The sequence below is a fragment of the Periophthalmus magnuspinnatus genome, chromosome 9, assembly GCF_009829125.3.
Source record: "Periophthalmus magnuspinnatus isolate fPerMag1 chromosome 9, fPerMag1.2.pri, whole genome shotgun sequence".
Classification (NCBI taxonomy): Eukaryota; Metazoa; Chordata; class Actinopteri; order Gobiiformes; family Gobiidae; genus Periophthalmus; species Periophthalmus magnuspinnatus.
In genome coordinates this window covers 2,282,431-2,304,798 of record NC_047134.1, presented here as the reverse complement: position 1 = coordinate 2,304,798, position 22,368 = coordinate 2,282,431, and the positions used below count along the sequence as shown (strand labels likewise).

General features: G+C 41.6%; 1 protein-coding gene across 2 annotated transcripts in view; it reads left to right on the top strand.

Annotated features, from left to right (window-relative positions):
• LOC129456533 (antigen WC1.1-like) overlaps positions 1–22,368 on the top strand; it is an 87,751-nt gene that overhangs the window by 15,602 nt on the left and 49,781 nt on the right. Inside the window, exons 1-2 of one of the 2 annotated variants that reach the window (XR_008648813.1) lie at positions 9,813–9,896; positions 10,760–10,827. Coding sequence is in view for 1 of the 2 variants with exons in the window: in XM_055224305.1 (XP_055080280.1) it covers positions 10,798–10,827 (30 nt within the window). In the remaining variant the exon portion in view is untranslated. Of the gene's footprint in view, positions 1–9,812; positions 9,897–10,759; positions 10,828–22,368 lie in introns of those variants that run through there. The other variant, XM_055224305.1, reaches the window with a different exon arrangement.

Below are 22,368 nucleotides of genomic sequence, written 5' to 3'. Positions count from 1 at the left end.
GTTTCTGTGAGGCTACGGAGCGCGCTCAGTCCGTACCGTCGTACTCGGGGAAGTAGTCCACCAGGTGTGAGGACATGATCTTCTCCTCCAGCAGGTCCTTCTTGTTCAGGGACAGGATCACGGAGGAGTTCTGGAACCAGGGGACGTGATAAAGGTCCTGAATAGAGCTTTACTCTCCTCCACATACACACACAGACACACCCCGACACAGACACCCCACACACACAAACACATGCACCCCCCCCCCCCCCCCCCCCACACACACACACACCCCCACACAGACACACACACACACATACACACTGAGAGACACTATATAAACTGTAAACATGCACATTTCAGGACTCTCTTCTTTTCCGTAGAGTCCGTTGCTTCATTGTTCACTTTACCAGTGTGATATTCATTAAACCTTCTGAGGTTATGTTTCAGACTCTTGCTCGTCTTTGACACTTACACCTGAAACATACGTTCTTCCAAGTCCATGACAGAGGGAACAGTTCTGTTTTGGGCTCAGTGTTTATACTGAGCTCCATCTCTTTGCACCAGTGGGACTTTTGTAGTTATTCTGCAGTTTGATCAGATTTGAATTAAGAACTTCTACGACTCGTTATAGATCCAAACTAATTACTAAAGTGTTGCATCTTTGTCACAGTTTGTGTTTTTGAACATTATTGCACATTTACAGGAGGTTTTGGGGGATGATCCTCAGACAATCCTACACCACATGACCAGTCACACCCTCATCCAGGTTTGTACTGTGTGTTTTTCAATTCAGGATCAATCCACTTTAGTGTGTTTGTATGAGAGATATAGACTATGATACTGATGTTGGCACGACCTTTAATATTAGTATCAGCAGCAGCAGAAACAACTCTGACCACAAGAGCAGAAGTGAATGGTGAAAAAAGACTAAACAGGATGTAAATATTACCACACATTCAAAGACAATGAAATGTAGGCACGAAGACAAATGAGGAAACCACAAGTTTTACTGCCATTTTCAGTCCTGGTTCAGTCCTGGTTCAGTCCTGGTTTAGTCCTGGTTTAGTCCTGGTTTAGTCCTGGTTTAGTCCTGGTTTAGTCCTGGTTTAGTCCTGGTTTAGTCCTGGTTTAGTCCTGGTTCAGTCCTGGTTCAGTCCTGGTTTAGTCCTGGTTCAGTCCTGATGATGGCCCTCGGAGCACTGGTCCTGGTCTGGTCTTTGTTCTTTTTAAGTAAGTAACACTGTTTTCTGTGAGATGCTGCTTCAGGTGCTGTTGTGTTATTTGTGAATATGAGTCTTTGATGGACGAGCGTGTGAACAACTCAAAATAAGTCACATCTTCTTTTAGATTTAAATGTTGAAATGGTCTTTACCCTTTGACCTCTGCTGTGGCTTTCCCTGACGCTGAGGAGCAGAGACTTCATCATGAAGCTCAGTGAGAGAAGGTCAAGGGTTTGCAGTTGTTCAGATGGAATGTACATGCTGATTTTCTTTGTTCAAAACTGTCCCAGAGGCTCCACTTTTTAAGGAGACTGAGGCTGTTTGAGCCCAAAATCCTGATCTGTTTTTCTAAAGCTGTTTTGGAGAGTCTTATACACACAGTGTGGCACAGCCTCAGGTCTTTGTCTAATGTAAAACCAAACTTAAAAACTGGTAAATAAAACCATGAAGGTGACTGACAGGAAAGAGTTTCCTTCTGTTCAGGACATTTGTCTAAACTCTGAGCTCAGATGAACTGTCAGAACCCCTCTCACCTGTTGTGTGGTGAATATGAAACTGTTCCTTCAGGTGTTTGGAGCACATCACTTTAAGAGTAACACAAATAAACTCTCATTTGTCACTTCTGTTTCCCTCTTGAACAAATGTGCCCAACAGAGGCTTAAGTCCCTTTAATCTCCAGTGAGCTTCAGGATCTGTGAGTTGAATGTGTCGACTGTGGTTTTATTCATGATATTTGTGAAATGAGGCTGGTGCAGTGACACTTTATGGCTGTGCAGACACAAAATGGACACGTATTTGTCTTCTTCTTTTTGATGAGCTCTGACTGTCCCCGACTGTGATGTGTGAGTGAAACTGTGTTTAAGCTGCGGCACAAGACAAATGTCCCCTTGAACATAAGAACGTTTATCTTCATCTAAAAGAAGGACTAAAGGAGGACTAAAACAGGACTAAAACAGGACTAATGCAGGACTAAAACAGGACTAAAGCAGGACTAAAGCAGGACTAAAACAGGACTAAAGCAGGACTAAAACAGGACTAAAACAAGACTAAAGCAGGACTAAAACAGGACTATAGCGGGACTAAAAAAGGACTAAAGCAGGACTAAAACAAGACAAAAACAGGACTAAAACAGGACTAAAAAAGGACTAAAACAGGACTAAAACAGGACTAAAACAGAACAAAAAAAGGACAAAAACAGGACTAAAACAGGACTAAAGCAGGACAAAAACAGGACAAAAACAGGACTAAAACAGGACTAAAACAGGACTAAAACAGGACTAAAACAGGACTAAAACAGGACAAAAACAGGACAAAAACAGGACTAAAGCAGGACTAAAACAAGACTAAAGCAGGACTAAAACAGGACAAAAACAGGACAAAAACAGGACTACAACAGGACTAAAACAGGACTAAAGGAGGACTAAAACAGGACTAAAACATTACTAAAACAGGACTAAAGCAGGACTAAAACAGGACAAAAACAGGACTAAAACAGGACTAAAACAGGACTAAAACAGGACAAAAACAGGACTAAAACAGGACTAAAAAGGGACTAAAGCTGGACTAAAACAGGACTAAAGCAGAACTAAAACAGGACTAAAGCAGGACTAAAACAGGACTAAAACAGGACAAAAACAGGAAAAAAAGAAGGACTAAAAGAAGGGCTAAAAGAGGACTAAAACAGGACTAAAAGAGGAATAAAACAAGACTTAAGCAGGACTAATGCAGGACAAATACAATACTTAAGCAGGACTAAAACAGGACTAAAGCAGGACTAAAACAGGACTTAAGCAGGGCTAAAACAGGACTAAAGCAGGACTAAAACAGGACTATAGCAGGACTAAAGCAGGACTAAAACAGGATTAAAGCAAGACTAAAGAAGGACTAAAACAGGACTAAAGCAGGACTAAAACAGGACTAAAGCAGGACTAAAACAGGACTAAAGCAGGACTAAAACAGGACTAAAGCAGGACTAAAACAGGACTAAAACAGGACTAAAACAGGACTAAAACAGGACTAAAGCAGGACTAAAACAGGACTAAAACAGGACTAAAACAGGACTAAAACAGGACTAAAAAAGGACTAAAGCAGGACTAAAGCAGGACTAAAACAGGACTAAAGCAGGACTAAAACAGGACTAAAACAGGACTAAAGCAGGACTAAAACAGGACAAAAGCAGGACTAAAACAGGACTAAAGCAGGACTAAAACAGGACTAAAACAGGACTAAAGCAGGACTAAAAAAGGACTAAAGCAGGACTAAAACAGGACTAAAGCAGGACTAAAACAGGACTAAAGCAGGACTAAAACAGGACTAAAACAGGACTAAAGCAGGACTAAAACAGGACTAAAGCAGGACTAAAGCAGGACTAAAACAGGACTAAAGCAGGACTAAAACAGGACTAAAGCAGGACTAAAACAGGACTAAAACAGGACTAAAGCAGGACTAAAACAGGACTAAAAAAGGACTAGAGCAGGACTAAAACAGGACTAAAGCAGGACTAAAACAGTACTAAAACAGGACTAAAGCAGGACTAAAACAGGACTAAAAAAAGGACAAATGCAGGACTAAAACAGGACTAAAGCAGGACTAAAACAGGACTAAAACAGGACTAAAGCAGGACTAAAGCAGGACTAAAACAGTACTAAAACAGGTCTAAAGCAGGACTAAAACAGGACTAAAGCAGGACTAAAGCAGGACTAAAACAGGACTAAAGCAGGACTAAAGCAGGACTAAAACAGGACTAAAGTGGGACTAAAACAGGAATATAGCAAGACTAAAAAAGGACTAAAGCAGGACTAAAGCAGGACTAAAGCAGGACTAAAACAGGACTAAAGCAGGACTAAAGCAGGAGTAAAACAGGACTAAAACAGGACTAAAACAGGACTAAAAATGACTAAAGCAGGACTAAAGATGGACTAAGACAGAACTAAAAAAGGACTAAAGCAGGACTAAAACAGGACTAAAGCAGGACTAAAACAGGACTAAAACAGGACTAAAACAGGACTAAAGCAGGACTAAAACAGGACTAAAAAAGGACTAAAGCAGGACTAAAACAGGACTAAAGCAGGACTAAAACAGGACTAAAACAGGACTAAAGCAGAACTAAAACAGGACTAAAACAGGACTAAAAAAGGACAAAAGCAGGACTAAAACAGGACTAAAGCAGGACTAAAACAGGACTAAAACAGGACAAAAGCAGGACTAAAGCAAGACTAAAACAGGACTAAAACAGGACCAAAACAGGACTAAAAAAGGACTAAAGCAGGACTAAAACAGGACTAAAACAGGACTAAAGCATGACTAAAACAGGACTAAAGCAGGACTAAAACAGGACTAAAACAGGACTAAAGCAGGACTAAAACAGGACTAAAGCAGGACTAAAGCAGGACTAAAACAGGACTAAAGCAGGACTAAAACAGGACTAAAGCAGGACTAAAACAGGACTAAAACAGGACTAAAGCAGGACTAAAACAGGACTAAAGCAGGACTAAAACAGGACTAAAAAAGGACTAAAGCAGGACTAAAACAGGACTAAAGCAGGACTAAAACAGGACTAAAAATGGACTAAACCAGGACTAAAGCAGGACTAAAACAGGACTAAAACAGGACTAAAACAGGACTAAAGCAGGACTAAAACAGGACTAAAAAAGGACTAAAGCAGGACTAAAATAGGACTAAAACATGACTAAAGCAGGACTAAAACAGGACTAAAACAGAACTAAAACAGGACTAAAACAGGACTAAAGCAGGACTAAAGCAGGACTAAAACAGGACTAAAAATGGACTAAAGCAGGACTAAAGCAGGACTAAAACAGGACTAAAACAGGACTAAAACAGGACTAAAGCAGGACTAAAACAGGACTAAAAAAGGACTAAAGCAGGACTAAAATAGGACTAAAACAGAACTAAAACAGGACTAAAACAGGACTAAAGCAGGACTAAAGCAGGACTAAAGCAGGACTAAAACAGGACTAAAAATTGACTAAAGCAGGACTAAAGCAGGACTAAAACAGGACTAAAACAGGACTAAAACAGGACTAAAGCAGGACTAAAACAGGACTAAAACATGACTAAAGCAGGACTAAAACAGGACTAAAACAGAACTAAAACAGGACTAAAACAGGACTAAAGCAGGACTAAAGCAGGACTAAAAAAGGACTAAAACAGGACTAAAACAGAACTAAAAAAGGACTAAAGCAGGACTAAAACAGGACTAAAACAGGACTAAAGATGGACTAAAACAGGACTAAAGCAGGACTAAAAAAAGGACTAAAGCAGGACTAAAGCGGGACTAAAAAAGGACTAAACCAGGACTAAAGCATGACTAAAACAGGACTAAAGCAGGACTAAAACAGGACTAAAACAGGACTAAAAAAGGACTAAAGCAGGCCTAAAACAGGACTAAAACAGGACTAAAGCAGGACTAAAGCAGGACTAAAAAAGGACTAAAGCAGGACTAAAGCAGGACTAAAAAAGGACTAAAACAGGACTAAAAAGGACTAAAGCAGGCCTAAAACAGGACTAAAACAGGACTAAAGATGGACTAAAGCAGGACTAAAACGGGAATAAACAAGGACTAAAACAGGACTAAAACAGAACTAAAACAGGACTAAAAAAGGACTAAAGCAGGACTAAAGCAGGACTAAAAAAGGACTAAAGCAGGACTAAAACAGGACTAAAACAGGACTAAAACAGAACTAAAACAGGACTAAAGGAGGACTAAAACAGGACTAAAGCAGGACTAAATCAGGACTAAAACAGGACTAAAGAAGGACTACAGTTTCCATCACACTGATGAAACCAGCCTGTTGCTTTAATGAGCCCAACCGCCGCCATTTTGTGTGAAACTCTGTGTCATGTGACCAACAACTGCCATTTTGTGACATGACTTTTGTGTGTGCAGGGCTCATGGCAGAAGACAACAGCTCAGGTAAAGACACGCACCAGGATAACCACTCTGCCACAGTAACACAGAGAGAACATGCACACTCCACTCAGATCAGGAGTCTAACCTACAACCTCCTGGTGAGAGGGAGGACACAGGATAACCACTCTGCCACAGTGTCTGTGGAATCCCTCAGTCGTCCAGGTGGGATCCAAAAACTCTATTGTGTCATGGGACAAACATTTTAGAGTGACATTTGGCGTCTCATCCCAGCGTCTTCTTCATTTTGGTCAGATTACTTCTTCAGTTATGTTTTATTCTGACTTTAAAAATGAGGAAATAGACAGGACTGTCCTCCTTCCATCTCCTGACAGTCTTTTCACTACAAACTGAATCAAAACAGATTATTCCTAAAATCTCAGAGCCCCTTTGGGCCAAAGTAGACCTGATGGAGGGCCAAGTTCGGCCCGGGGACCACACTTTGGACACCCCTGCTCTAAAAATTTTGTCCAATTGGCAAAATTGAATTTTTGTTTAGGGCTTCACTGCTCAGGTAAAGGGGCGGGGCTTCGCTGCTCAGGTAAAGGGGCGGGGCTCACTCTGTCTCTTGTCTGTTCAGAGCTCAGGCTGGTGGGAGGGGCCAGTCGCTGTGCTGGGACTGTGGAGGTGAGACACAGAGGAGAGTGGAGACGGGTGGGGCCCGATGCACTCTGGGTCCTGGAGCACACATCTGCTGTGTGTAGAGACCTGGACTGTGGCTCTGCTATTTATGGAGAAAAGAGAGAGGATTTTCCACAGAGTCCAGTGTGGGACGTCTCGTCTGTCTGTGTGAAGGAGAAGATAAAGAAGAAGAAGAAGTCTCCAGTGGGAGACTGTGTTGTTGGTTCATCCTCCTCTTCCTCTCCATGGGGTGTGGAGATGAAATGTTCAGGTAAAAGTCTGATCTCACATTTTTATGTTTCTCAGATGTTTTTTTTTCTATTGTTTCATTACACACAAAAATACACACATGTGCACAGACACACATATATATACACACATACACAAACACACATTTATACACATACACATTCAGATGCACACAAATACACTTACACAAAAACACTTACACAACACACAGAAAGACACACTCACACATACATACACACACAGACAACACACCTACAAATAAACAAACACACATATACAGACACACACACATATATACAAACACAAACACACCCCTACACACACACACAAATAAATAAACACACATATACAGACACACACACCCACAAACACACACACAAATAAATAAACAAACATATACAGACACACACACACACATATATACAAACACACACAAAAACACACACACAAATAAACAAACACACATATACAGACACACACATATATATACACACACATACACACCCCTACACACACAGACAACACACACATACGAACACGTACACACACTGACACACAAACAAACAAAAAACACACATACACAGGCACAAACACAAAAAATACAGAGAGATTCAACGTGTTTAATAACAAGTGAACCAGGACTAAACCAGAACTAAACCAGGACTAAACCAGAACTAAACCAGGACTAAACCAGAACTAAACCAGGACTAAACCAGAACTAAACCAGGACTAAACCAGGACTAAACCAGGACTGAACCAGGACTAAACCAGAACTAAACCGGGACTAAACCAGAACTAAACCAGGACTAAACCAGGATTAAACCAGGACTAAACCAGGACTAAACCAGGACTAAACCAGGACTAAACCAGGACTGAACCAGGACTAAACCAGGACTAAACCAGGACTTAACCAGGACTAAACCAGAACTAAACCAGGACTAAACCAGGACTGAACCAGGACTAAACCAGGACTAAACCAGGACTGAACCAGGACTAAACCAGGACTAAACCAGAACTAAACCGGGACTAAACCAGAACTAAACCGGGACTAAACCAGAACTAAACCAGGACTAAACCAGGATTAAACCAGGTCTAAACCAGAACTAAACCGGGACTAAACCAGAACTAAACCAGGACTAAACCAGGATTAAACCAGGACTAAACCAGAACTAAACCAGGACTAAACCAGGACTAAACCAGGACTAAACAAGGACTAAACAAGGACTGAACAAGGACTCAACCAGGACTAAACCAGGACTAAAACCAAGACTAAAACCAGGACTAAAACAGGACTAAACCGGAACTAAATCAGGACTAAAGTAGGACTAAAACAGGACTCAACCAGGACTCAACCAGGACTGAACCAGGACTGATCCAGGACTAAACCAGGTCTGAACAAGAAGGATTGCGCCAGGTCAGAGTGATGATGTCACAGCCCTGTGTGCGTCCTATTGGCTCAGAGTGATGATGTCACACATGTGTGTCCACAGACTCGGTGCGTCTGGTCTCGGGGCCCAGTCTGTGCTCAGGATCAGTGCAGATCTGGGACCAGTCCTGGACCTGGGTCTGTGAAGGGGCCTTGGACCAGCAGGGGGCAGAGGTGCTGTGCAGGGAGCTGGGCTGTGGGGCTCCTTCTCTCCTCCAGGGGGCGCTCTCTCCTCTGAAGCAGAAGTTCCAGTGTGAGGGCCACGAGTCTGCTCTGATGGACTGTCCCCGCTCCGGCTCAGAGACCTGCTCCTCTGGAGCCGCTGTCAACCTCACCTGCTCAGGTAAAGGGGCAGGGCTTCACTGCTCAGGTAAAGGGGCGGGGCCTCACTGCTCATTTAAAGGGGCGGGGCTTCACTGCTCAGGTAAAGAGGCGGGGCTTCACTGCTCAGGTAAAGGGGCGGGGCCTCACTGCTCAGGTAAAGGGGCGGGGCTTCACTGCTCAGGCAAAGGGGCGGGGCTCACTCTGTCTCTTGTCTGTTCAGAGCCGCTCAGGCTGGTGGGAGGGGCCAGTCGCTGTGCTGGGACTGTGGAGGTGAGACACAGAGGAGAGTGGAGACGGGTGGTGTCCTATGGACCCTGGTCCCTGGAGGACATAGCTGCTTTGTGCAGAGACCTGGACTGTGGCTCTGCTGTTTTTGGAAAAATGAGAAAGGATATTCCACAGAGTCCAGTGTGGAGGGTCAATTCTGACTGTGTGAAGAAGAAGAAGACGTCTGCAGTGAAAGAATGTGTCGTTGGTTCATCCTCTTCCTCTTCCTCGGGTCTGGATTTTAATTGTTCAGGTAAAAGTCTAATCTCACATTTTTATGTTTCTCAGATGTTTTTTTTTTCTAGTGTCTCTCATCACAAACACACACATACACACACACACACACACACACACATACTCACATACTTACATGTACACACACAAACACACACACTGACATACACGAAAATACACACATAAACTCTACTCTATAAAACTCTATGTGACTCTATGGGAGACTTAATATTTTTAAATAAATGTCCAAACTTCTGCTCCACAAATGTTGATCCTTCTCATTATTAGTTTGAGTTTGGCTCCTCAAACTGTCACATTAATCTTATGGTTTAAAGTCGTTTCATCTGAGCACGATCACGTCTTTGAGCTTGAATAATGGCTCCACTTTATGAAGATATTGGGAAAAAATCATTTGACTTTTGTTTATTTAAACTGACAGAGAAGACGAGGAACTTAGGGCCAGTTTTATAAAAAATACTGAAATTTCACTGGACGTTTTCTCTCACTGTAGGTCCTCCCTCCTCTCCTCCTTCCTCTTCTCCCTCCGTGTGGATGATGTGGCTAGTGCGCCCTCTGCTGGTGTCCAGTCCGTACGCCGTGTGCACTGTGCTGCTGGTGCTGATCTACAGGGGGCAGCGTCGCACAGGTAACCCCACAGTCTGAGATGTTCTGACCTAAACTAAAGAATGAACCCACACCAGGTCCTCCAGGTCCTCCAAGCGCTGGGACAACAGCCTTTTTGGTGCAGTTTTTGGATCTCCACTGAGGGAAGGAGCCTGTGTTCTGCTCACATCATCTACATTTATCAGGGAATAGAAACACATTTGTCACCATGGGGATTCTTGCACGTTTTTTGGCAACTTTTCTCTGACACTTTTGAGGCACAAACAGTGAACAGCTCCCCGAGAGTGTGACGTATCCTCTACTATCAGCCAATAGCACATCTGGAAATATTCTCGTGCTGACTCAAGCCCCGCCCACCTGCTCTTCAGCTTTTGGTTCTGGTTGAGTGAAATATATTGTACTTATATATGTAATTCTCCTCCCTGGATGTTAAACTTTGTTAGACAGACACACTGGGCCCAGCGCCTCATCTTAAAGACACATGACACTACAACATATTTACATCTTTATTTTACATTTCACTCATCGTTACTGTTATGATGCTCTAACCTCCAGGCTAACACACAGACAAACACACAGGCTAGCACACAGGCTAACACACAGGCTAAGACATTTTGAATTTGTAAGTACAGAGCAGGGGGCGGGGATAGGGGGTAGGTGAAAACAGACTCTACTGAGCACTCAAGCCTCAGTTGCAGGACAAACTCAAACATGAATCGCTCTAAATAAAAGCTCAAATGTTTTCCCCCTGCTGGATAAAAGAGGTATTACACAGACACAGGTTTCAGGTCACTGGGGGGCAGTGTGGAGCAGAGAGGGGCTGTGGGAGGGCATCTGAACACAACCCCAGTTTGGGCTAATTGTTTGTCTTGACTCCGCCCACAGGAAGTGCACATGTCGTTTCCATGGAGACGGGCCAGCAGGAGGAGGAGTATGATGACATCGCCGCTGAGGTCACCACCGAGCACAGCTTCTGAGCCAATCACAGCTCTGCTTTCATCTTTAAATGAGTCTGACATTTCAGTTAAAACAAAAAATATATATGTGAATAAAATATAGTGTTAAGATTCACTTTATTTGTAATGATTTAAATGTCCTGCATCTGCTTGTTTCCACATATTTTAATAAAATGTGACTTATGAGCCGCTCTTGAGTTCTGTCTATATCTAATTATAATCAGGAAGTGCATTGTTCACATGCTAACTCGTTTGCTCTCAAGTAGGGATGGAATGATAGTAAAATTTTGACTTTTAGACAATTATTGTGGCCAAAATAATCGCAATTAACAATATTATCACGATACTTATTAACCTGTTAACCTTCCGACGGTCCAGGCCTTATTTTTCACCTGAAATAACCACAGTGCTGACAGGAAAAACATTTTTACAGAAAAGTCAAAAATGTGGACTTGGACTTCACTTATGTTTGAAAGCTCTGGTTCTGTCAAATATAAACATATTCACACAAAGTTGGTCTAATTCTTTCCGTACAGGCCCAGAGAATATAATTCAGTCAAGAAATTATGTCCACAAGATAAGTTAGATCCTCCATGTCCAATCTGCTGCAGGAAAGTATTCCAAATGTGAAATCTGCTCCATCACTTTTTTGCCTTTCTTTTGTTGATTTCATGCATAATAAACTTCTGACAGCACCAACTTTGTTACTCAGGGCTAAACAAACGTGTTAGCTTCTGATTAACACCAGTGTTGGCCAATAAGGTGGGGGTTGCAGGTTACTGGAGCCCCAGACAGTGAATCAGTGCTACAGATGACTGAAAGTTTACTTCTCTCCCCCTTGTAGAATCAACATTTACATTACACAAGTTTAGTGATGTTTTCCCCTTACAGCCAATGAGCAGTGGAACATGACGATGTATGACATGCCATGGTTTTCCGTAAATACGTGTGCGGAAAAGAAGCTGGATGGATGCAGAGATCTGCATATTGGGTACATAATTTTACGCACTGTTGTTTTGCAGCAGTTTTGCGTTCTAAACATGACAAAACATGTTTGTACAAATTAAACTAAAGGCATGTCGGACCTGGAGCAGTTTGTGGCAAAGAGTGAAGATTCCACCGTGGACTCAGGAGTAGAGGACCTTATGTTTTGGACTGGATGCTGTTCCTGATCGGTCAGTGTGGTTTATTCTGCTGTTGACATAATTGTAGGTAAAATATATCGTGTGTAATCTTTAGCATGACTTCTGTGCATGTTTGTGTTTTTCCTTAGACACATGGGGGACGTTGACATGTCAGATGTGCTCATTGGCTGTTGCGGTTGTTGAAGCATCATCATCTTGTGTACATCAACCCGGGCAGTGACAAGACACACAGGGCAGAAGTGCAGGAAGTGACATGTCAAAACTCCAGTGAAATGTTTAAACCACAATATCCCCCTGTGCTTCCAGCAACAAAGAGACTGTTATAATGACCAGACAAAATCATGTACATTGTGTTTTCTTTCTGTGTGTACCAGAGTGTTTAAATGCTCAGCAGACAAACTCACAGTGATTCTGAAACCTGTGGGTAAAACTATAAGGTGTTACCTTTACAAAGACCTCAAACTTCTGTATTTACTACTGAGGATTTAATAATGGTGATCTTTTTAATTTGGAGAGGTCAGAACAAAGGGAATTTCACCAAAATGATGCGAAATTGTAAAGGGTTAAAAATGTGAACATAACATTTTGTGTGAATATATTTGATAAGTTGTGAGAAGCTTCAACATTTGTGCATCAGATGTTTGGAGATTTCTTTCAAAAACACAAGTGAGTGAGGTGTCAGACCTGACTAAAGCAATGGGGCTAATGTGATCTGTGTTCAACAAACACTCAGAGGGGAAAAGCACTCTCACCGAGCAGACACTGAACACCACTTTTTTTTCCATTTAAACAAAAATACAATGACACAAAACCTATCCAAATGTTTTATGGAGCTGTTACTTAAGTCACAGCACATGAACTTTGTGTCAATACAAATTTAAACAGTATGAGACTTTCTGGGCCAAATAGACCTGTAAATATACTACTACTTACTATGTAAATATACTGCCTACTTTTGCTAGATTTTTAATTTTTGGTGTAGTTTATACTTTTACTTCCTGGTTCCATAACTGTTACCTAGCAACCACAATGTAAACAAGGATTAAACAGGCTCTGTGCACAGCAGGACGCTAGCTAGCTCACTGTATCTCAAAGCTAACAATAAAAACAAGACTACCCAGTTATTTTATATGTAGAATACTTTGTGTTGTTGTTTTAATATTTATTATGCCTCTGACTTGGGAAAAAAAAACCTCATAAAGATAAAACTGGACAGGAAGTACTGACGCTAACAGTGAGGTAGAGGGCGTGGTTTTGCACAGAGCCTATTGTCTAAATGACACAATAGTTATGATTATACTAAAACAAATAAAGGACATAAACTCTATGCAGTGAAGGTTTAAGGTGTAAGAAAAATGTCTTTCTTGTACCTAAACTGTCTTTGTTTTTTGGATGGACTTTTCTGTGTTGATGACACTCAGTGCTACTTCCTGTATTTTTGTACTTTTTTCTCAACTTTTCTTCCAAAACTGCCACATAACTGATGTAAAACGCTGATAAATATTTAGCACAGGTTTTATATACAAACCAAGTCAGATTCAGAAACACATGAATCCCTTTAAACTATAGGGATTCTTGTGATGTTAATCCGACTCTACTGGACAGTCCCTGAATGAAAACGTTCTCTGTTTTGTCTCATTCAGAATGAAGCGGATTGTAGTGAACTTTTTGAAGAGCTGGACAGATGGGGACAGCAGTGTGACCTTCAGATCAGAGGATAAACAATCACAAAATAACTCCATGATGAACCCAGTGTCATTATTCGTAGGTTATATAATTGACAATGATGTAGTATAAGGCCTTATTTTTAGATATATTTATATTTACAAAGGCACACTGTGTAACTTTACAGGTGGAGGGTCTGCCACCCAGTTGTCTCCATGGAGATGTTAATTCATTTCCAGGAAAGTAGGCTTGACCAAAAAGAGGGAGTATTCTGCAAAAATAATTTTTTGTATCTTTCTACCAAGTTATAACGGTGTTTCCTCATCAAAAACACATCTGAAGAGGTTTTAAGTGTCATCCATGCATGTTTGAGTAATCTAGAGATCTCTCCAGGGCCCTATTTAAACCCTCCTTACATTTAGCTGTAAGATCCTGTCCAAAGCTCTGCCCACAAGCCTACATCACCCATGTACGAGGCTCCGCCCACAAGCCTACATCACCCATAAACGAGGCTCCGCCTACAAGCCTACATCACCCATGCTCCACACGACAATCCTCCGTAAAAACACAAAAACATGACACAAACTGTGCACTATGACGTGACAAACCTGATGTGATGTGCAGTAGTTTCATTAGTCTGATGCAGCTGATTGTGTTGCGATCGTGCTCTGAAGGGGGAGCGACTTAGCCAACATGTTAATCCGTTGTTTTGTGTGAGGACTGATCTAAATATGTCCTGTGTTAGAGTTAATAGTTGTTCAGTAACAGCAGCTCCTTCACACAATGATGTCACCAACAGGATGAATGGAGGAGGATCCTGTTCGTGACGCCATTCTGACATTTAACTCAGTTCTAACACGACTTCAGACTGAACACAACAGAACAGCAGGTTTCAGAACATTCTAAAGGACAAGGGCTTCACAGAGATGGACATGAGCACAGGGGCAAACAACTATTCAAAACTATATACTGTGTCTTTTCAGTGGTTAAAAGTCCTCAAAATGGCGCCTGTATTAATAAAGTGAAACAGTAATGTCCCATTGAGAGGGGCACATGTAAAATGGACATGGACACATATATTGGACTCATGGATTTGTCTCTAACTGATCAGGTACAACATTTGTGTATTTGTCTTTTGAATAATCCTTTTAAGACAGAACATGTGAAAGAAACAGCAGCTCTAGTACTGATGGTTTTCACACTTTAGAATGTGAAGATCTTATACTCTTAGATTTAAGCTCAAATGTTCAGATATTATTTAATGAAGATATGATTTGTTATTTCAGAACAGTAGGACAGTGTGAAAACACATGATAATGACTCTGTGACAGCCACACCCTCTGCAGCTACAGGCCTTTACCTGTGAACACTGTGACCTTTGACCTCACACCACCACACATTTTTACTACACTATTATTTCAAACACACATTTTGTCTGAGTTAATCTTCAGTTTTTTACACTATATTTTTGCATTAACATTTTCATTTGTTCACATTTTTAGGAACTTTTTTCTAAAATAAATATTGTTTTATATTTTTAGTCACCTCTTCACTCTCCCGTTTTTGATCTACACCCGGATCGACATCTTTAAGTGACCTGCCATCGCCCTAAAGCTCTGCATTTGACCCAAAGTGAACAGTGTCCTCTGCATTTGACCCAATATGAAACTGTCCTCTGCATTTGACCCAATATGAAACAGTGTCCTCTGCATTTGACCCAGTGTGAAAGTGTCCTCTGCATTTGACCAATATGAAAAAGTGTCCTCTGCATTTGACCCAATGTGAAAGTGTCCTCTGCATTTGACCCAGTGTGAAAGTGTCCTCTGCATTTGACCAATATGAAACAGTGTCCTCTGCATTTGACCCAGTGTGAAAGTGTCCTCTGCATTTGACCAATATGAAAAAGTGTCCTCTGCATTTGACCAAATATGAAACAGTGTCCTCCACATTTGACCCAATAGGGAACAGTGACCTGTGCATTTGACGCAATATGAAACAATTCCCTTTGCATTTGACCCATTATTGAACTGTGTCCTCTGCATTTCACCCAACCTTAATTGCTCCTTATCCTCCTCCTCCACTCTTCTCGTTCATCTCCTCCTTCTTTTCGTCCTCTTCTCTCATCCTTCACTTTCCTCGTCTTCCTCCCTTCTCTCCTCCTTCATCTCCTCCTCTTCTTGCTCCTCCTCCTCTTCTTGCTCCTCCTTCATCTCCTCCTCTTCCTGCTCCTCTTCTCTTTTCTTCTCTGAAATATGGAGTGATGTAGAAATGAAAAAAATGATAAAAATAAAAGTGTGATATTTAAATGGTCCAAGTTTCCGCCCTTTGCTTTGTGTGAATATAGAGACGAGTTATTTCTCTTTTGTTCTTAACGACATCACTCCATGTTACAGTTTTCTGGACACAAACTTAATTCACTTCATTTAAGCCAAACTGAGGTCGTCTTATTAAACTCTCCAGTTAAATCTGGACAAGGGTTCCCTTTTAAAATGGAGCATGATGTTTTTTTATATCTTGGGGTTCATGTCACGCACAAACCAGAAGACTTGTTCAAAACAAACTTCTGTCCTCTATTGTTGAGAATTAGTGAAGATTTTGAGCGCTGGTCTTTACTTGTCCTTAGTCGCACGTATTAAATGTGTCAAAATGAATGTCTTGCTTCGCTTCCTGTTCTTATTCCAGAGCATTCCCCTTTTCCTGCCCGTTCTTCTCTCAGGCAGATTCACTTGTGGCTGAATTTCTTTGGGATAATAAAGTTTCTGGACTATCCAGGCCGTACCTACAGTGGCCTAAACCATCAGGAGGGAGGCCTTACCACATTTCAGGTGTTATTATTGATCCTCCAAGGTAAGACTTTTAAATATTGGCTTCAGTCCAAAACACTTCCCTCTTTGGATTGATTAGTGACGGAGCAGAACTCTGTAAAACCAGTGTCCTTTGCAGCTTTGTTATATTCACCCGTACAATCCCCCTTTAAATATTTTTTTTTCAGCAAATATCTGTAAAATTCTTTCTCCCAAAGCAACATCTTTTCAAATACCTGAAAGTTCACAGTTTTGTTAATAGCAACTTCCCTTCATTTCAAACTTTCCTTGAAGATTCTTCTCTTGATTCTTTGCTTTCATCCACTTCTTCCTTGAAAGGGTCTATTTGGTTCTTCTATAATCAGAGATCATTTATTCTCTCAGATTCAATTGCCTCGATAAAAGTTCTTTGGGAGGGAGATCTTGACTCTGATGAGCTGTGGTCACAGATTTGAACAAATGAACAAGAGTTTTCCACATGAGCTTGACAGAACACTCTCTCTGTGAGGTCCCCCACAGAAGAACAGCCTTTGGACAGAACACTCTCTCTGTGAGGTCCCCCACAGAAGAACAGCCTTTGGACAGAACACTCTCTCTGTGAGGTCCACTAACATCTGGAGCAGTCGTCCTCTACATATAAAGGAGAGCCCTACACTGATCAACTTTAAAACACAACTGAAACTATGGCTGAAAACAAACCAGTCATGTGACCACTAGACTTTTGTTTGTGCTGCTTGTGTTGCATGTTGTATTTTTTATGTATTTACCTGCCTATGTACCATGGATGAAAACCAGCTTTGTAGGTAAAATTTGGCATATTTACATCTATTTTATACTGATGTTCATTAATGTGCATTGTCCCTGTCAAATAAATAAATAAAACAATATATGGAAGATCTGGGCCTTGGCGATGGCGACTACAAAAGTCCACATCAAAAGAGAGCTCCTTCTGCCCCGTCACAAACTCATGTAGAGACTTTTTATCATCAGTGATTCAATTTGATCTAATATTTACAACACACCCCATCCTCATTAGTGATCACGCCCCAGTAACATTTACATGGACCAGATTCTTCCACAGCGAAAGAATAAAACATCCACCAGAGGGCGCTTTAATACTTCCCTTCTCAATGATCCAACACGTCACCTGTAGAAATGAATAACATATTTAAAGTCTTTTATATTAAATGATACGCTTCAGAAACACCCCGGAACAATCAAATATAAATCCATTCCTGAACAACACTGAACTTCCAAAAATCACAGAGGAACAACAGGAAAATCTGGAATCATCAATAACAGATTCAGAGCTTCAATCTGCCCTGAAATCAACAGCAAACAATGAAGCACCTGGACCAGACCCTGCTGAGTTCTACAAACACTTCTGGACCATTCTCCACTTTTTCAAAGACTCATACTTGAAATAAAAGAAAAATCAAAATGACCAAACCACATGAACACTGCACTAATTTCCCTCCTTAAACCAAGACCCAACTTTACCATCCAGTTATCGCCTGTTTCTCTTATTAATGTGGACTTAAAAATAGTTTCTGAAGCAGTGTTTTTGTCCAATCAGAAGGAGGAGGAGACACAGTGGTGTAGACCGTAGTAATTAGTACATGTGGTCTTTTATCAACCTTTGCTCAACTTGGAGAAGTCGACCGGAGCCACACCAAACAAACTAAACCATGAACTCACATAAAACCATGGCAAGTTTGAGTCTTGTCGTGTTTTCAGCCACAAATAAAAGACAAAAGTTCAAACACAAACTGTGTGCTGTAAGAATCCCTCTAGTTTAACCTGAGACAGGTCAGAATTCTCAGGTGGAGTTCTCTGTGTGACTGACTGCAGATGTGTGGACCTGGTTTATGGTTCATGTCTCTGTCGTTACTAAATGGCTGATTTGTAATGAGTCTCAAAAGAACTGTGCTGCCCCCTTCTGGAGCACAAATGTTCTGCAGTGGTAAAAATTAGGTTGTGGTGATTTTAATGTGATAATTCATAATGTGTTTGCAGTGTCACTTTGCACCTCTAGATGGCAGCGTGCTCTTCCTCTTCATCCCTTTGGAACAGACAAAAGATTGTTCCTCTTGGTCTTCTTCATTTTGTTGGTAAACTGGTGAACTTTGAATGGCTAGGACTAAACCAGGTCTAAACTAGGTCTAAACCCGGCTTAAACCAAGACTAAAGCAGGACTACACCAGCACTACACCAGAACTAAACCAGGACTGAACCAGGACTAAACCAGGACTAAACCAGGACTAAACCAGGACTAAACCAGGACTAAAACAGGACTGAACCAGGACTAAACCAGAACTAAACCAGACCTAAACCAGGACTAAACCAGGACTAAACCAGGACTGAACCAGGACTGAACCAGGACTAAACCAGACCTAAACCAGGACTAAACCAGGACTAAACCAGGACTAAACCAGGACTGAAGCAGGACTAAAGCAGGACTAAACCAGGACTAAACTAGGACTAAACCAGGACTAAACCAGGACTAAACCAGGACTAAACCAGAACTAAACCAGGACTAAACCAGGACTAAAACAGGACTGAACCAGGACTAAACCAGAACTAAACCAGACCTAAACCAGGACTAAACCAGGACTAAAACAGGACTAAACCAGGACTAAACCAGGACTAAACCAGGACTAAACCAGGACTAAACCAGGACTAAACCAGGTCTAAACTAGGTCTAAACCAAGACTAAAGCAGGACTAAACCAGCACTACACCAGAACTAAACTAGACCTAAACCAGGACTGAACCAGGACAAAACCAGGTCTAAACTAGGTCTAAACCAGGACTAAAGCAGGACTGAACCAGGACTAAAGCAGGACTAAAGCAGGACTAAACCAGGACTAAACCAGGTCTAAACCCGGCTTAAACCAAGACTAAAGCAGAACTACACCAGCACTACACCAGCACTACACCAGAACTAAACTAGACCTAAACCAGGACTGAACCAGGACAAAACCAGGACTAAACCAGGACTAAACCAGGACTAAAACAGGACTGAACCAGGACTAAACCAGAACTAAACCAGACCTAAACCAGGACTAAACCAGGACTAAACCAGGACTAAAACAGGACTAAAACAGGATTAAACCAGGACTGAACCAGGACTGAACCAGGACTAAACCAGGACTAAAGCAGGACTAAACCAGGACTAAAACAGGACTAAAGCAGGACTAAAGCAGGACTAAAGCAGGACTAAAACAGGACTAAAGCAGGACTAAAGCAGGACTAAAACAGGACTAAACCAGGACTAAACCAGGACTAAACCAGGACTCTGGCGTGTCCATTTGCAGACACAGTTGTAGACCCAGAGCCCACTCAAGACTAAGGGACAGAGGGGGGCTCATCCAGGACAGGGATCATCCCGGTGAGGGAAGGGGAGGATCTGGTCAGTTATCACCGGGTGGTCAGCGGGAGGGCATCTGAAACAGTTGACAGGGAACAACTTGTGAACAGCAATGAACAGATTCCAGGTGAAGTGCAGTAGAATGTTCTGTGTCACGTTCCAACCTCGTTAATAACTTCTTATGTCATTTTATCTTCAGATGGTGTTAATAAGTCATTATCTAATCTGTGGAGTGTGCTCTTTGTGACCCAGGTCTTTATAAATCAGATCTAATTCAAAGACTTCTGTTTACTGTTTGTTTGATGGAACGTCATTTTATGTTTTTGTAATTTCTTCTCAAAGGGAACATTTCATTGTACAGTTGTATTTCATACATTTTTAGCTCTTTTGGCATTTGAAAGTGTCTTTATGACAAAATGACATGAGATGAACCATGTGAGCAGTGGGCGGGGCTAAACAGTATGATGTCATTCTGTAGGACTCTGGACTGACCATGGATCGTAGGCCATGTCTCAATTCGCCAAATGCACCGATTGAAGGGACCCTTCGAAGTACTCCTCAAAGTATAGTTTGAAGGTTCCAGACGAGAATGTGTCCTCCTCAGTGTAGCCTCCATCTTGCTGAAATGGGACAGGCCCACACCACGGACCGCACACCGCTGTCTTTGAGCGTACGATACGTAGCTTACGTTACGCCTACTAACTGTGACGGCTGGTGACTAATTAGATATACGCCGTTGATGCATGAGCAAAGATGTAAAATGGACATTAAATTAATGATATTTTTATTTTCATTGTTCATAATTTAATAGAAGAGTCAAGGTGTCATTGTTGCGTTCAGTTCTTTTTAGATTGAATGAAGTAAATAATTAATGTCTTCTGTGGAATATCAGTAGATAAATCTAAGGTTCCAGGTGATTGTTTTCCCATTTGTAGCTACTTCATAACTTTAACCAAATATACCTTCTTAATACGCTATAACAGACACAGAGGTAACAATATAATTTTTACATTCATAGTTTATAACCAGGTTATAAACCATTGTCCACAGGGTCACTGGGGAGGTGGTGGCGTCACAAAATCATCCACCTCCTTACCAATGATGACCTTGAGGCAGTGACCCTTGGGTTTGCACGGCTGGCGAGGCACAGGGCCTTTAGGAGAGCAGCTGGGGCAATAGATGGCTGCCATGTAAGAATCAGGCCACACAGTGGCCCTGAAGGTCAGAGCTACAGAAACAGGAAACTGTTTCCCAGTATCATCCTTCAGGCTGTCTGTGACCATCAGGGCCGCTTCATAGACACCTACGTGGGGTGGCCTGGTTCTGTTCATGATGCCAGAGTGCTTCGATACAGTCCTCTGTACCAGAGAGCATACTCTCTGACTGGTTGACGCTGCGCAGCGAACGCCAAAAAGTTCCGCTTTTGATGTGCGCCTTGAGCGTCCAGGCGTCATACGCACTGCGTCAACGCCAGATTCAGGCCACTCTGACACTTGAAGACGCACTGCAAAAACGCGCCACAAAACAGATGTACCAAAGTTCAGAAATAAATCAATGAATGAGTCGAGAAGAAAGTATGAAGAAATAATTTTAAGTAATTAGCAACTCTCCAATCTGTCCAATAGGGGGAGTTGGTACACAGGAAGGATTTATAAAATAGAGGGTGAGGAACCAGATGTTCCACTCACGAGCAGTGTTGGGCATCTTACTTCAAAAATGTAATTAGTTATAGTTACAAGTTACTTCTCCCAAAAAGTAACTGAGTTAGTAACTCAGTTACTTTTTGGGAGAAGTAACTAGTTATGAGGCAAAGTAACTACTCCGTGTTACTTTACTCCATGTTACTTATTATGTTAAAACAATAAAAACACAACAGATGTGAACCTTTAACATTTATTTTACTTTAACAGACTGTAATTATTTTGCATTTAATTCCAAGTAAATTATAGAATTTATCAAAAATAAAAAAATATAAAACATTTCATTTGAAGTGCAAATAAATCAACATGTCAAAGAATTTCAGTCAACTGTACTTCAAGTATTTTGTTCATTAAAATAAACAGTAACAATAAAGTGCTTTCATTAAAATACTGAAAAGATTCATTACCATGTTTTGCAAAACTAAGGCATTCAAATGTAAATCGTGTAAAATAAGACAAAACCTTTAACCTTCTCTGGCCACACACTGTGATTCTCTGTCCAGTATTCAAATATGAATCACCTCTGATCTGAGCCTGTTCCTCTTTGGAGAGAACACAGTCACGTTTCTGATCAAAACGCAACTCGCACCTAATCTGCTGTGAATGCACGTGTGGACAGGACATCATTTCCCATCATGCATTACGCGTTTGTAGTCCATGCAGGCGGCCGCAGTCGGTGGAGAGCTGCTGCGCTCAAAAACTTCCCGTTACCGGCGCATACGTCAGAGCAAGTCGGTGGCATCTTGGACACAAAACTAACCGGCATGCACCGCGCACCGATCGACGGCGTCGTATCTGCGCCCGCCTCATCTCAAACAAACCTTTTATCTCTGAGACTCTGATGAAGAGCAGAGT